Below are 14,257 nucleotides of genomic sequence, written 5' to 3'. Positions count from 1 at the left end.
CTCTTCCATGAGTGTGGTTTTGGGGCTCTCCCTGCTCCGGGACTGTTAGCTGGGAACGGGCTGAGCCTTGGTCATCTGGTGTGGGGGCAGTATCACTGCGTATCACTCATTCGCATATTTGTATATACTATTATTTTCAATATTATTGTAGTTTAGTTATTAAACTGTTCTTATCTCAACCCACTAGTCCTTTTTTCCCTTTACCCCTTTAGTTCTCTCCCAGATCCTCACAAGGGGGGAGGGTGAGTGAAGGGGCTGTGGCCCCCAGCCAAGGGTAAACCCATCACAACAGCCTAGAAGTATAAAAAGGTCCATCTCTTGTATTGCTGGCTGCAACATCGCTGTCTACAGCAGGTATCAAAGCTTTCCCTCTACGTTAGGTGTTCAGAAACCATACGGAAATACAATGTGTTCTGTATTTTATTAAGATTACTGTAACTTTTTTACTAACATTCATATTTCTATATTATTGTTATACACAGAAACACAGAAGACTTAAAACAGAAAATTAGGTGCACAATTTTCAGTTCCGGAGTTAATACAGAAAATTAGCTGCACAATTCCCACTTTTGAAGTTTCTATATTACAAGCCTCAAATTGCTGCTTTGCATCCAACTAAAAAATAATCTTTATAAACCTTTTGTATGAAATTGTATTAGCTGCAGTGTGTATTAAACCGGATATGAAGGATCATTGCCAAAACCAGATTATAAATAAATTTTAAGCTGAATATTTTCAACTCTGGAATGAATCTGATTTTAAATTTATCAAATACATGCAGCATTTAATACCAAATGCTACAGACAAAGTTAATTTATCTAAGTCTAGTATTTTAAATATACTGCTACGTGTAAAGAAAATTTATTTACGAATTGAATTCAACTGGAGTGCAAAATGTGAAATGTTCTGAGCCATCACTGTTGCCCTAATTGCATGCTTCAGCTACAGACTAGAGAGGATTGTACTAAATTATACAGAACATACCAGTGTTCACTGTTTAGGCTATCTATTAACTGTCAATCAAACTAATAACAGCAATTTTTTCACTAATTTTCTTGGTGCAGCTGTTTATAGAATATCCTGGGCGGGTTCATTTCACTAGACAGATAATAACACAGACATCAGAAAAAAAGAGCCGTATCTTTTTGTTCTCTAGTCTTCATGAAGACCAAGATGTGGTGGGGGAAGGGAATCCTCTGAATAAATCAACCAGATACTTAATCCAGCCAGCTAGAGATGATCTGATCAACAAACTCTGGTAAGAGTAGACCAGCGAGCTGATAACTGTGACTTACGCTACCTGCAGCTTTTAGTTTAATCTTACCTATCTCCTCTCTCCACAAGATACGCAATAGAATAGAATAGAATAAGTTGGAAAACACCTTTAAGAGCATTAAGTCCAACTGTTAACCTAGCACTGCCAAGTCCACCACTGTACCATGTCCCTAAGTGCCACATCTACATGACTTTTAAATACCCCTGGGGACGGTGACTCAACCACTCCTCTGGACAGCCTCTTCCAGTGATTGATAACCCTTTTGGTGAAGAAATATCTCCTAATATCCAACCTAAATTTCTCCTGGCACAACTTGAGGCTGCCTCCTGCTGGATAAAAAAAAAAAAAAAAAAATTACGCTGTTTCTAAACTACAGGGAAGTTACTAAATGTATTGAATCTCTTCAAATTTAACATTTGTATTTTAAGCTCAAACTGCACATACTTCACTCTGCTAAAACAACATTAGACGTTGCTATAGGGAGAAACAGATTCTCCACTGGCCTATTACTGTTTTTCGCTTTACATAACTCTTCACTACTGCTCAGATTTATTCCTAGACTATGAAGACAAACTAAGTACCCACTGATACACATCCTGAATCAGTTTTGTTCATAACATAGAAGGGATAAAAAAGGTTTTCATTAGAATATAGAAATCAAAGAAACAAAGATCTTTGTTATAACAGGACTGATTTTTCACAGTACTTGGATGAGGTGAAGGAGGGGAATATACCCCTCAGCTAAGGGGTCAGCACCAGTGGGAGAAGAGAGCAGTCCCTTAACTGCAAAAACGTAGCTAGTTGGGAACTGTAAGAAAATGTAACTGAGCCCAGCTATAAAATTTACTCATTTTACAAATTACACTATTCCTTAGACATAAATAACCACCCTTGCCAGTAAACTAAGTCTGTTTCACTGCATCCAAGTTTACAGTGGATCAGGAGATTTAGTGGAGTTTAGTGTACACAATTTTATTTTTTTCTTTCATTTTTCTCTGTAGAGAGAGGCAGACAGAAGTGGAGCAGTATTGAAGGGCATGAGCAAACAAGTGTTGTGCAGACAAGGAGAAAGAAACAAAGATGTAGGGGACAGGAAATTATTCTCATATTTTTTTCCCATCTGCAAAAAAATCAAATATTTCATAAACCATAAATGAATTATAGGTTACTATTTCTCACTGTTCCCAACAAGAAACAGGCACCATAATCATCCTGTCAATAAGGAATCACTACAGCACTATCTCCTTTTAAAAAGGATGTTTTTGCCACTAACCCTTGAATGGTCAAGACAGAGCTCATGCTTCCAGTCCCTACCTGCCTGCCCCATGTAATTGTTCTTGAGTGTGTCACCCCATAACTGCCTCAACTGCAAAGCTATCCTCTTAGAAACATATATAAATACAGATATATTAAAACTATTATTAGTCAGACATGCTTAATGATAACGAACAGGGGGAAGCACAAAGAGCTTGCCTCTGCAACAACAATATGGACACAATATATAAAATAAAAATGCAATGCTACATTAGATTAGCTGTTGAGCATTTCTGTGAGACAATTTATGCCAAGAGCCCATTACTGTATTGTAACATGCTCAAGAGATTGCTCAAACGCAGTTTGTTTTTCAGAAAGCTTAGAGCACAAACGGTACAAAATTACCACAGCACTAGTTGATTAATTTCAGTATGTTTATGGTTAAAACATCAATATAATTCATAACACAGATTAAGACAAACAGATGAAAAGTTGTTCTTGTCACACAGAGTCCACAAATATGCTTATATGCTAAAAATACGCTACCTGGTGTGCAGTAACTAAAGAAAGCATTTAAAACTGTAATTTCACATTTGAAAGAACGAGAATTCACATACAGTATTATTATTGTGTGAAATCAACAAAATTTTAAAACTCTATTACTCTCACCACACTTCTGGCAATCTAGGTGTACTCACAGCTCTTGCCTAAGCCTTCTGATCTTTGCTTTGGCATCTGCTAACTCTACTGACAGGTGCTGTCTGCTTTCAGTGCGTTTCATGCCAGGAGATCCACAAGGTGATTGTGCTGCTGATGCATGAGGTAGAAAACGGAGACAGTCCCGTTCTTCTGAGAGTTCTATGATAGTCTAAGAAATTTAAAAAAAAAAAAAAAAAAAAAAAGAGAAAAGAAAGCACAGAATCACATTCAGAGCACGATTTTTTTCAAAAAATTATTTCTTGTCTTTCACTTGATCAACAAACCATATCTATACCTCTGAGTGCTCATCTCTTTCATCTATAAGTCTTTTTAAATGTAACACCATATTTTTCAAAAGGGGTTCAACATATTCTTGTGTCAACACAATGACATCCATCCACTGCAGATCAAACACATTTTCCTGATTATGAGTTACCTACACAGAATGAAATGGAAGAGAAAAAACATCCGCTTTAAATTGTAAGGACAGAAAGGAAGCATAAGAAAATAAAGCTGAAACTCCATGGATTAAATTCTCTAGACAAGGTATGAAAAAACATTTAAAATAAATTAAATTTGTATGTTATGGAATAGTTTCTTATCTACCTGAAAGTAGTACCACATACTTCCGTCAAAATAAAAAGCAAAAAGTGACTATGACATAATATACTTTACATACCACATACAAGGGATTTGAATTTTATAATTAAATTTGCACACGAAAATTTCACTGAAGTAAATTTCCTGTAATTCCAATAAATCTTTGGACCAACATACTTGCTTCCTGGCACTGTTTTAACAATGTAATCCAAAAGAGCTTGATCATGAAATATTTTTGTAAATCAAGCTAAAAAAGAAAGACATTTTTTGCTTTCTAGAAACAATAGATATAAAATCATATATTCGATTTACTTGCTTTTCAACAAATGCAATTTTTCTTCTTACAATATAATATTCCACCTCCAAAACAACTAAAAGCAGAAAAATAACAATATACCTCTTGAATATGGGCTGCAACAGCTGCTCTTGTGTCAAAATCCAGACCTTGGATTCTTTCTATGAATTCTTCTTTTTTCTGACACTAAAAAGAAAAACATCAATTGTATATATATAAATATATGTAAAATGACAAGTATTTTAATTCTTCCTTTTTATTTCTAAGTGCTAAAAATTATAAATCTGAAATTACAATTATCACATTATTATGCAATAATTTTGTTGACCAATAAACAGTTGTTTTATCCCATGTTACAGTAATTATAACAACTTTCAACACTAATAAAATTATAAAGGAAGAACAGCTATTGAAAAGGGGGAACAAAGAGATTTCTTAAAAGAGGTACTTATTAAAGTTCTATTATAGTGAGTTCCACAGGTATTTTTTCAGTGTCCTCCTCTGGTACTCAAGTTGCTTATTTAAGTTGTTAAGAACACGACTGACCTATGTTTTCAGTTTAATTAGCTGAAAGGTACAAACTTTCCTAATAAGAACAGCAGTCCATCAAAAAATTTTACTAAATATGTGAAACAAGTTCAAGTAAGACACATCAGTAAGATAGTTCTTCAGTACTTTACCATTTCCTTCCTCTCTTTACAGTATCAGGGGAAGTAACAATATTACAATTAATAAATTATTAGAAATCCTACATACAGAGTTTGCTATATTCATACAATAAAATATAAGAGGTGTACAGTTGTAGCCATTTTAACTGCAAGAATATCCAGATTTTCAAGGAATGCAACAGTAGCACTAGAAGAAGGAAGGTTAAGTAACACTTAAACCATTTCATACAGATATAAACTTATCTTAAGCTTACCTGAACCGCGCAACCAAGTAAAAGCAAGAGGAGTTTTTTTATTTCTTCAGTACCTGGCTCTAAGAAGAAAACAAGAACAAAAAACTTGTAGGTGTAAAATGGTAATGAGAGTTTCGGCTCCTACCCCTCTGAAAACATCAAGTTTTCTCATTATTTTAATATAATTTATGTTAACTTAGTTTAGAAAACCAAAAGATGAAGAAACTCCCATCTTTCCAGCTTTCAACTTCGTCCTTTTGCCATTTAACTGACAACTGCCAGCGTTAACAAACAGCTTAACATCCACAATAGTTCCAAAACGAAAAAACATGATTTCAGCCCTTCGTAAAGCAAAACTTAAGAGTGACATTTTCAAAAGTGCTTTGGAGACCTATAATCAAGTTTTCAATTGTCATCTCGGGTATCTTGAGATAGTTACAAAAATGCTTCAATCATTTGCCACGCCTAAACTGTAAGAGTTAGGTGACAACTTCACTTGAATTATTTTATAAAGCTGTATTAGATATTCATCTGCACATCTAAAAATCAAAATGTATTTCCAAATCTGCCTTTAGCATCTTCACCTCCTAAAGAACCTTGAGTTAGAGAACACTGTTTACAGATTAATAAAGATGTTTCTTAATTTTTTACACTCAAAATGTCCTCATCCTACTGCTAAATACATGCTATATCTAGAATAGAAACACCATAAAGCAAACACTTTAAAGATGGCAAAACAGCTTAGGCTAGTTGTAATTAAACTCTATGGTCATATATAATTTTGCTTTACTGGAACAGAAAACACTATCCATTGGGCTATCTAGGAGTAAAAGGGTCCTAATAGTATCCTTTCTACAATATACTCTGGATTACAGCCAATAGTTTATTTCATTGTTAGCTAACCAGACAAAAGCTATGCTGCCAAACATAATAATGCTGGGTTTGGCTAGATATCTGACCTTTATTCAGCAAAATAATAGTAACTACTAGTGATACCAACAGATTCACTCTAAGTCCAGAGAGCAAATGGTCAATGTCTAGCATGTGCTAAGGTATGCAGAGTCATTCTTGATTCTGACATTAAGTTACTCAGATCTCTTTTTTTTTAAAGGACTATGTTGGTAATCATAGATGATCTCCAATGAACACAAGGCAATTGTAAGCATCTAAAAGAAAATTAAACCAGAACCTTCCTTATGAAATGGCAGTATGCAATCTTCTACACCGGGCAACTAAGTCTATTTTGGATGAATCCCCATGTAAGAAAGATGTAACCATCCACTTACAAGCACTTGAAAAATTATCCTTTGATTTGATCCACTATGGTATTTTGTAAGTGAAGCAAATGTAAAATCGTTCTCAAAAAGTTACCGCTATGAGATAATCTTGGTCAAAACATGAAATTAAAAAGAAATCAAGAAAAAACCTAAAAGGATACGGAACTCAATGATCCTGACTAGCAGGCTTTATGCTTGACTCAGTAAAAAGTCAAGTCTGCTGCCGTAAAGCAGAGATCAAAGACAGATGCTAAGCTTCTCCACTTTCCTTGTGGCTTCAGTTCTATGTGCATTAAAATATTAAGCGAGAGACTTTTTTCAACATTGACTCAACTTGCTTTTTCAGAGGGAGATATGTATAATCCCAATGAACAAGTAATGTTTAAATCTTTCAAAAGAGATTTGTGAGGTAGATAGGTTACACAGAACATTAACTCAAATGGTAGATCTTTAATCATTTATACAGACTTCTTGCATCCCAAAGACTAGAGCTGTGAAGTCTTTTACATAGAAATAGAAAACATCAATGAACATGTTTCATCAGAAGCATGCTACTTCAGCTACAGAAGGGGAATTCTGCCTGGCTGTGCCTGTCTTAATCAATAAAGGTTAACCAGAATATTGTTACAGAAGGAATCCACCCCAACATCTCACATCCTACATTCACCTATCCCAATAAATTCATCACATTTTTTTAAGAAATCCCTGAACTCCTCTTTGAACACTCATTTGCACACTGCTTCAGCATCTCTTGACTGGCTTTTAAAAACCTAGATGAGCATTGTCTCCATGTCTCCCCCACATCCCCTGAAGGAACATGGGCAAAGATTAAACAACTTCAGCTTCCCGCTGCTACCAACCATCTTGTATGTTTTTCTTTCTTCTTCTCCACCACAAATACAGAAACAGATCATTCTCTTCTACACTCTCCAACTTGCCACTTGAACTTTGTCCCTACCCTATCCTATCCTTTGATCTTCCCTGCACTCACTCTTATCCCTAACTTCCATACGCTCTGTAGCCTTCTGTCCTCCTCTGGCTTGCTCCCTCAGCCATATGAACTTGGTTTAATCTTTCCTCTTCCCCCATTAAAGAACATTTGCCTCATCATTATCTCCTTTCTCCTTTTCCTCCGTGATTTAAATTAACATTTACAGTCACAGGCTGCAGCTCTTCTCCTCCAGTTTTCTCCTCGAACTGGACTTCTGCCAACTAGCTCAACTGCAATGTTTCTTGATAAAGCCTGTGATGACCTCTTTTTTACCAAAGCTCAAATCCAGCATTCTATCTGCATTTTCCTTGATTAGGCAACTGCCTCTGATACAAACACAGTTCTCTTCCTGAAATCTTATTTGCCCTTGCCTTCTGCAATTTGTTGTCTTCTGATATTTCTTTACTAATCATTCCTTAAGTGCAAAGTAGTGCAAAGGGAAAAAAAAATTTTTTTCCTGGCAAAAAAATCATAGCTACAGACTAAGCTTTAGTGGTCCAAATCCAAATCATTATCAGAAAACCTACTTTTACTATGGCGACTTGCCTTGATGCAATCAGATTTATACAGCAAGTCTCTCAAAAGGTCACTTAGCTTAAATTTCTCTACGCTTGCCCACCAAAGAAAAAAAGATTAAAAATCCCTGTAGGGATGAGGTCCTCTTCAAGTTGACGCAGCAAGAACAGACCTAGCTTTCAAAGGGGAAAGGTTCTGTATGGAACCCAAAAGAACAGGTCCATCTTCTGATTCAGATCAAACTCCACGATGAACTCAGGCAGGAACCTGAAACATCTTCAAGAATATGGTTCGTACACAGCAATTTTTTAGTAATGACTAAAGTTCAGGGTTTTATGTATACAACCAAATACTAAATTATCTTTGTGGGTTTTTGTAGTGGATTTTTAATAAAATTTCATCTTATACAAACTACACAATGTTGTTAGACATATTTTGTCTCAATATCTTGAATAAAAAAATGTCACTATAAAAACAATACTATGATGTGGTTTTTTAATGTTTTTGCATTAAATCTGGTTTCTAGGCAAATCCAAGGAGTTTTTTAAAAACCTTAAGAAAGTCTGTAATCAAAAAATAAAAGCATGATGGATTTTATCTATCTTCTTTTGGAAAAGAAGAGACCACATTCACACTTCTTTGTGCGTATGATATACAGCACCTACACATACAAAAACTTAAAAGGCTGTGACCTCAGAAGCAAAAGCAGCAACATTCAAAAGCAAGAAGCTAAAAAAAAAATTAAATCAAGATACCTATATAAATGGGATACATGCAAATGGTATATGGAAAGTATCAATGTTATGAACCCTGGAACTGGAAAGCGAGGCAACACAGATGGATCTTCTTGCTCATGAGAAAAATCTTGTCTCACATACACGGAAGCACAGCATATAAGACATCTTAAATAAATAAAAACAAGCCAGGGGAAGCTACACAGCCTGTTAAGAGTAGTTTCTAACCTCTCTGCTGAGGTGCTAGAACATCAGAAGTAGAACACCTGGGACACATTAGACCCAAGTAAATAAATTCTGCCCAATCCATAGTGGCTCCACGCAGGCCAGGTGTGTCTGCTCCGTGCTTCTGGAATTGAGAGCATGGTGCAGAGATTCCCAAGAGGCTGTGGATAGTCAGCTGGGTCCATACCGGCTAATTTTCTCCGTCTGAAAATTGCAACTCTCAGAGTTGGAAGCAGAGAAGGTGGGAGCGTGGAGAAGACAGTGTCAGTTTAGGGGAGAAAGCAAGAAGATAATTGCAATATTTTTCTGGTAATGATGCAAGAGATGCAGGAGAATTTTGGGGAAGGAAAAACAAGAATTAGGAGCTGGATCAAGTGAGATGCATTGAACTGCCAGTTTTCTCAGGGGTGGTTTAGGTAAAGAAAGTTGAAAGTGTAGTAGCTGGGAATACATGAAACTTGTAGTTTGTCATATTATTGGCTCATTGGTTGCTTGGAAATGCACTCTGTTTCAGTATAAATCCTAATGACAGACAGTGCTGAGATCTAGACAGAACCCATTTTTGTAAAGTGTGGACCTTTGGTGCAAACAAAGAAAACGTTACACATCATTATTAAACCACTTATTTGTTAAAAGTATTTGCACAATCTTCTGCTGAAAGGCTCAATCCTACATGAATTACATTTCCAGAGAAATAATACAAATTGTTACACCAATATAAGTTTTCATCTTAGTTAAAAATTAACTTACCAGAAAAAGGATTTTTGCCAATTATTAATACATTGGGCAAAGACATCATGATCAGCTGCTGCAAATTCTCCTATAAAAGTTAAAGTATTATTTAAATCATACGTATTGAACAAAAGCAAACATCAAATACTAACCACTACGAAAGAGAAATTAGTATTACAAAAGTAGATTAAAATTTTTTCAGGTCTTAATACATACAAGTTCAATAATTAATTATTAATTAATTAAAAAAAAAAAAAAAACAACTTACCAGTATGAATTACTTCTACAAAAGCCCTGTTTTACCGGTTTGCAAGATCATCTCAACATACTAAAACCCTTTCATGGCAATGAGCTGGCTTATGGATCTTAAGCCAACTAGATCCTGTGTCTCAGAAGGCAGCAAAACTCCTTTGAATTATTAATGTTCACGTTTCTCCAACTAGCTTATTGATAGATGTTTATTTCATTTGCTCTAAATTGCATTTATACAACAAGAGATCAATTTCCTTTATTTCATGACCACGGTGTTAGTGGCCTCGTGAAAACAGGGATGTAAAAATTACAGGTTCTTCGCTTCAGTTATGCTGGGACAACCCTGCATATCAAGGTACAAAATCCTGTCTGCATGATCGGGCAGCAATTTAGTTTGGTAGGCCCCACACACTCAAGCAGCAGCTTTGCCTATCCATTGTATCAACGATAGTTTCTGTCAGCCAGTAATGGCTGTAATCAGGTCAAATCCCCAGTCTAGACAGGGCCTAATTCTTCAGAAGCAGAATAGTCTTCCTCCTGTTCCCAGATGTTTATTCACAACAGATGCCGGCCCATCAGCAACTCTGGCACCATGCTTTTTGTTTTTCCACAGTGACAGATTCATTAATACATAAAATGTTCATACTCAAAAGCAAAATAGTACAGAACCATCACTGCTTTACATCCAAAAGGTACATATTATGTATAAACTAAAACAGTAACATAAGTCAACTCATTTTATGTCAAATTTGAAAAATTATAATATTACTTGAAAAACACCTATAGATATTATTAGCTATACTTGAAAGTTCTCACCCGCTAATAGAGGACATTAAAAAAAAACTCAACTGATTAATACTAGACTGAAAAACATGCACTCTCATTGCAACTGCCTAAGACATTATAAGGAGGGAGAAAATGTTTGACCTACTCAATTAGCATGAATTTCAACCAACAATGACTCTTGTACTTCTGAGATCTTGATAAATACGATTTTCAAATAAAATAAAAAACATATGAAGTGCACCACAGGAAGTTTTAAATGAGATAAAATACAAGGAATTCAATTAATATTTATAGCTATCACAAAAGAGAATCACATACTTTAAAAAGCAGGGGCTTGGTGGCTTTTTTTGTTGTTTGTTTTTTTTGTAATAGCTCAAATAATTCCATGCTGCTATTATAAAGTATCTCTTACAGTGGAGCAGAGTACAAGCAGAGGTAACTAAGAAATGTATCCTCTATGGACTAATGAGATTATCACCTCTCTTCTCACAACACCTCCACCTTGATTCAAAAATGCCTACCACCTTTTCTGTCACACAGTGGTAACCTCACCAGTAAACTTGATGCAACTGCTCTCAATTTGTGTTTACTTTTGAAACAACTGCTTCAATTAAAAACCTGAAATTGGAACCTGTGTGTCTCAAAATTCACATATTTAACTGTTGTTTAACCTGCAAAAATAAACTAAGCCTATTTACAAAATTCCGCCCTGCTTGTACTTTAGAGTTCATCATTTTATTGAAGACTTGCACATCATCTGTCAAATGAGGCTGACAGAGCACCCATGGGAGTCACGGAAGCTCACTGTATTAAACCTCCCAAACCCACCAAACTTATACGGGGATCAGCTCTCCTCAATCAGCTGCTGAGCACTATTCCACACAATTACAGTGGCAGGAAATGCATAGGCTCAAAAGACTGGTTTGGGATCTCGTATAAGTTTGGTGATGCTGTAAGGAAGTAAAGCAGCTTCACTGGAAAAAGACAACACAATTGTAATTACAGAGAAGAACAAAGATGACAGAGGAACCAAAAAAAAAATGTATAATCTAACGTTAGCACTTTAATTTTGAATGTTATATTCTATCAGCACAGGTTTTTTGACAAGTACATATATAAAACTGATGCAATTATTTGCTAAATTGAGAAAATGTTTTCCAGAGATGTTATAAAAGCACATGGAATAACCAAACTAGCATGGACAAGCTCAGAATAAAAAGTTTTAAGAGTAAGGATAACGTAATGCCAAAAATAAAAAATCTCCATATCATTAGTATTTTATTCCTACTGTAAAATTCTACATATTAATCTCACATCTCAAGACAGTGATTATTTTCCATGTTCCATTACTCCCAGATCTCAGGCATCCCATTGACAGCATATACCAAACATGATGCCTGCACGGACAGCTGCCTGAAGCACTCAGGTGCGAGGGCTCGCACCTCTGCCAAGGCATAGCCGGGGCCACAAGAGGCCTCTCACATTGACTCCAAGGCAACCCTCAAGCACTAGCTTTGGGTAATTTCACAGGTGACAGGAACTAAACTGACGCCTTCTGGAAACCAAGTTTGCTATGGTGCCTTGCTAAGCCATGCACAGGCTGTGGGAAAACACCAGCTGCCAGGCTGCATGAAGTTTGAGAGGAAACAAAAACTGCAGTCCATCCTTTTAACACTTCTCCCCAAGCCCAATAAACTTCCACAATGGATAAAGCTCCCTGCATGCACATGGGCATAACAGAGTGAATATTAGCACATGTAAAAAGCAATTTTAAATTTCATCAAGCATTCCAGTTTGGCTACTAAATGCCTTTACTCCTACTAAAATGCCAGACCTGCAATCTTTGCAAGTTCCCCCACTTGGGCTATCTGAAGAGGCCGGCATCTCACAAAACTAGAAAAGCCTTAGAGACTGGGAAGGGAAAGGGAGAGAAAGTGTATGGAGTTCTATATACCTCACACAAAGCAAACTCTAACTATTAAAGGCATGGTAACTGATTTTAACATTTATTAAATAAGAACACTTTTTAATTTAAAAAAGCTAGAATAAATTATTTCTAACACAAAGGTTTAGAGCAACATTCACAATCCTGAATAATTCAAAACGTAAGCTACCTAAATGCAAACAATTCTGCCTGATACTGTTGCACTAGGACTGGCTGATACTGTAAGGCCAAAGAAGCACAGGGAATGCTTTGTATTCAAATGAAGATCAACCCTATCAGTGTTTGTGCATTCTGTTGCACCAGTTGTGAAACATTAATGCCTGGTCAAAAATTACTGCCATTAGGAAACGGAAACGCATAGGCAGGCAGGCATGTATACCCACATATAGGAGCTGCCAAGACAAGAACTATGTGAAGTACACATACACGTGAAGTGCTACCAAGAAAGATGTACAGTGACTGTCCACTGAAGTAAGTAACAGCTAGGAATTTTCACTGTACTTTGGAGTTTTTGAAAACATATACTACATGCGTACACATGAGGAAAAGCATACATCAGTACAGGCTCTGCCATGATTCATAGGAGAGGCAGATCAAAGGTTTTCTCCCAGATCTGGACTCTCCCGGCAGAAAGGTGCAGGGAAGTGCAGAAGGGCACTAAAAGACAGACTTTTAAGGACACTAGTGGTATGTGCAGTGTCCTACTCCAGCATGTCCATGTGTACACCACTCTATCCAGGCTCTGCCTCTAGAAGGCATAGTACCAGCTCTTACCTATCACACAAAACACACTAAAATTCAATGGCTATTTTACAGCTCTAAATTAGATCATGACTGCATTTACTATGAATTCCCATTTGATTGTTACTACCTTACTGATTTTTTCCCACTGAAAATCAAATTAATTCTAAAACCAGTAACTTCCACCACATTTTTCTTACAGAGATTCCATTGATAAGACTAAATGCACATGTAATAATTTTTCTCATAGGCACAAAACTTACTTCAATTCAGAAAATACCAACCAATACTGCCTAATGTACGATATGACTAATCAAACATGTAAAATATCTATTATATAAACAGATCATCATTCACATGCAGGCATTTCCAGACTACTACTAAAGCTGTAAATTAAGCGTGACCAGATTTGTAAACAACCATCCATACAAGCATCTCAAAATATTAATCTTATTTTTGTTATCCTTCAAGGAATAACCATAAAAGAATACTTAGAAACAATTCTAGACAAAGCCCAATAAAGAAACAATTACTGACCTGATAGTAAGTTTTTATTTGTTTCACCAAAATAGACAAATTTTGAATCCTCAATGATGCATCATTGTTTACTTTTTTGTTTATCCTCTGATTAGCAGACTTCGGATTACTGAAAAAAAAGGAATAAATTAAACACACTGAACATTAATCTTTAAAGCTGTCTATATAACAAATGATACTGTTAATGTACCAGCATAACAACTTCTTGTCTTGGTTACCATGCCTTTTTTTGCCTCCACAAGTTAAGTAAGGAGTTGTGAACGTGACTGCCAAAGGCAGAAAAAAAGTAACTTGAAACACGTGTCCCCAATACAGCTAGGCAGATTAGCACCCTTTTTGGCTATTAACGCAATATGTAATTGGGAGCACCCATCACAATCACCAGAGAATGAATATAAGAAGAAAGTTCTTCACAAGCAGCCCCATCCCTGACAGAATACAGAAAGCAGAACACAGCTATAACATAAATATTCCAGCACACACTGCAGACATTTTG

At 36.0% G+C, this 14,257-nt stretch overlaps 1 protein-coding gene across 1 annotated transcript in view; it reads right to left on the bottom strand.

Annotated features, from left to right (window-relative positions):
* CCDC88A (coiled-coil domain containing 88A) overlaps positions 1-13,870 on the bottom strand; it is a gene marked incomplete at its 5' end in the record, with an annotated part of 54,870 nt that extends 41,000 nt beyond the window's left edge. Inside the window, 6 exons of the mRNA XM_010080664.1 lie at positions 3,229-3,398; positions 3,525-3,665; positions 4,227-4,310; positions 5,047-5,105; positions 9,519-9,588; positions 13,762-13,870. Coding sequence (XP_010078966.1) covers positions 3,229-3,398; positions 3,525-3,665; positions 4,227-4,310; positions 5,047-5,105; positions 9,519-9,588; positions 13,762-13,870 — 633 coding nt within the window. The remainder of the gene's footprint in view (positions 1-3,228; positions 3,399-3,524; positions 3,666-4,226; positions 4,311-5,046; positions 5,106-9,518; positions 9,589-13,761) is intronic.
* Positions 13,871-14,257: the final 387 nt, after the last annotated feature.

The sequence above is a fragment of the Pterocles gutturalis genome, unplaced genomic scaffold, assembly GCF_000699245.1.
Source record: "Pterocles gutturalis isolate BGI_N339 unplaced genomic scaffold, ASM69924v1 scaffold29084, whole genome shotgun sequence".
NCBI lineage: Eukaryota > Metazoa > Chordata > Aves > Pterocliformes > Pteroclidae > Pterocles > Pterocles gutturalis.
Note: the sequence above shows the minus strand (reverse complement) of the source record. Positions and strands in the feature narration are given on the sequence as shown.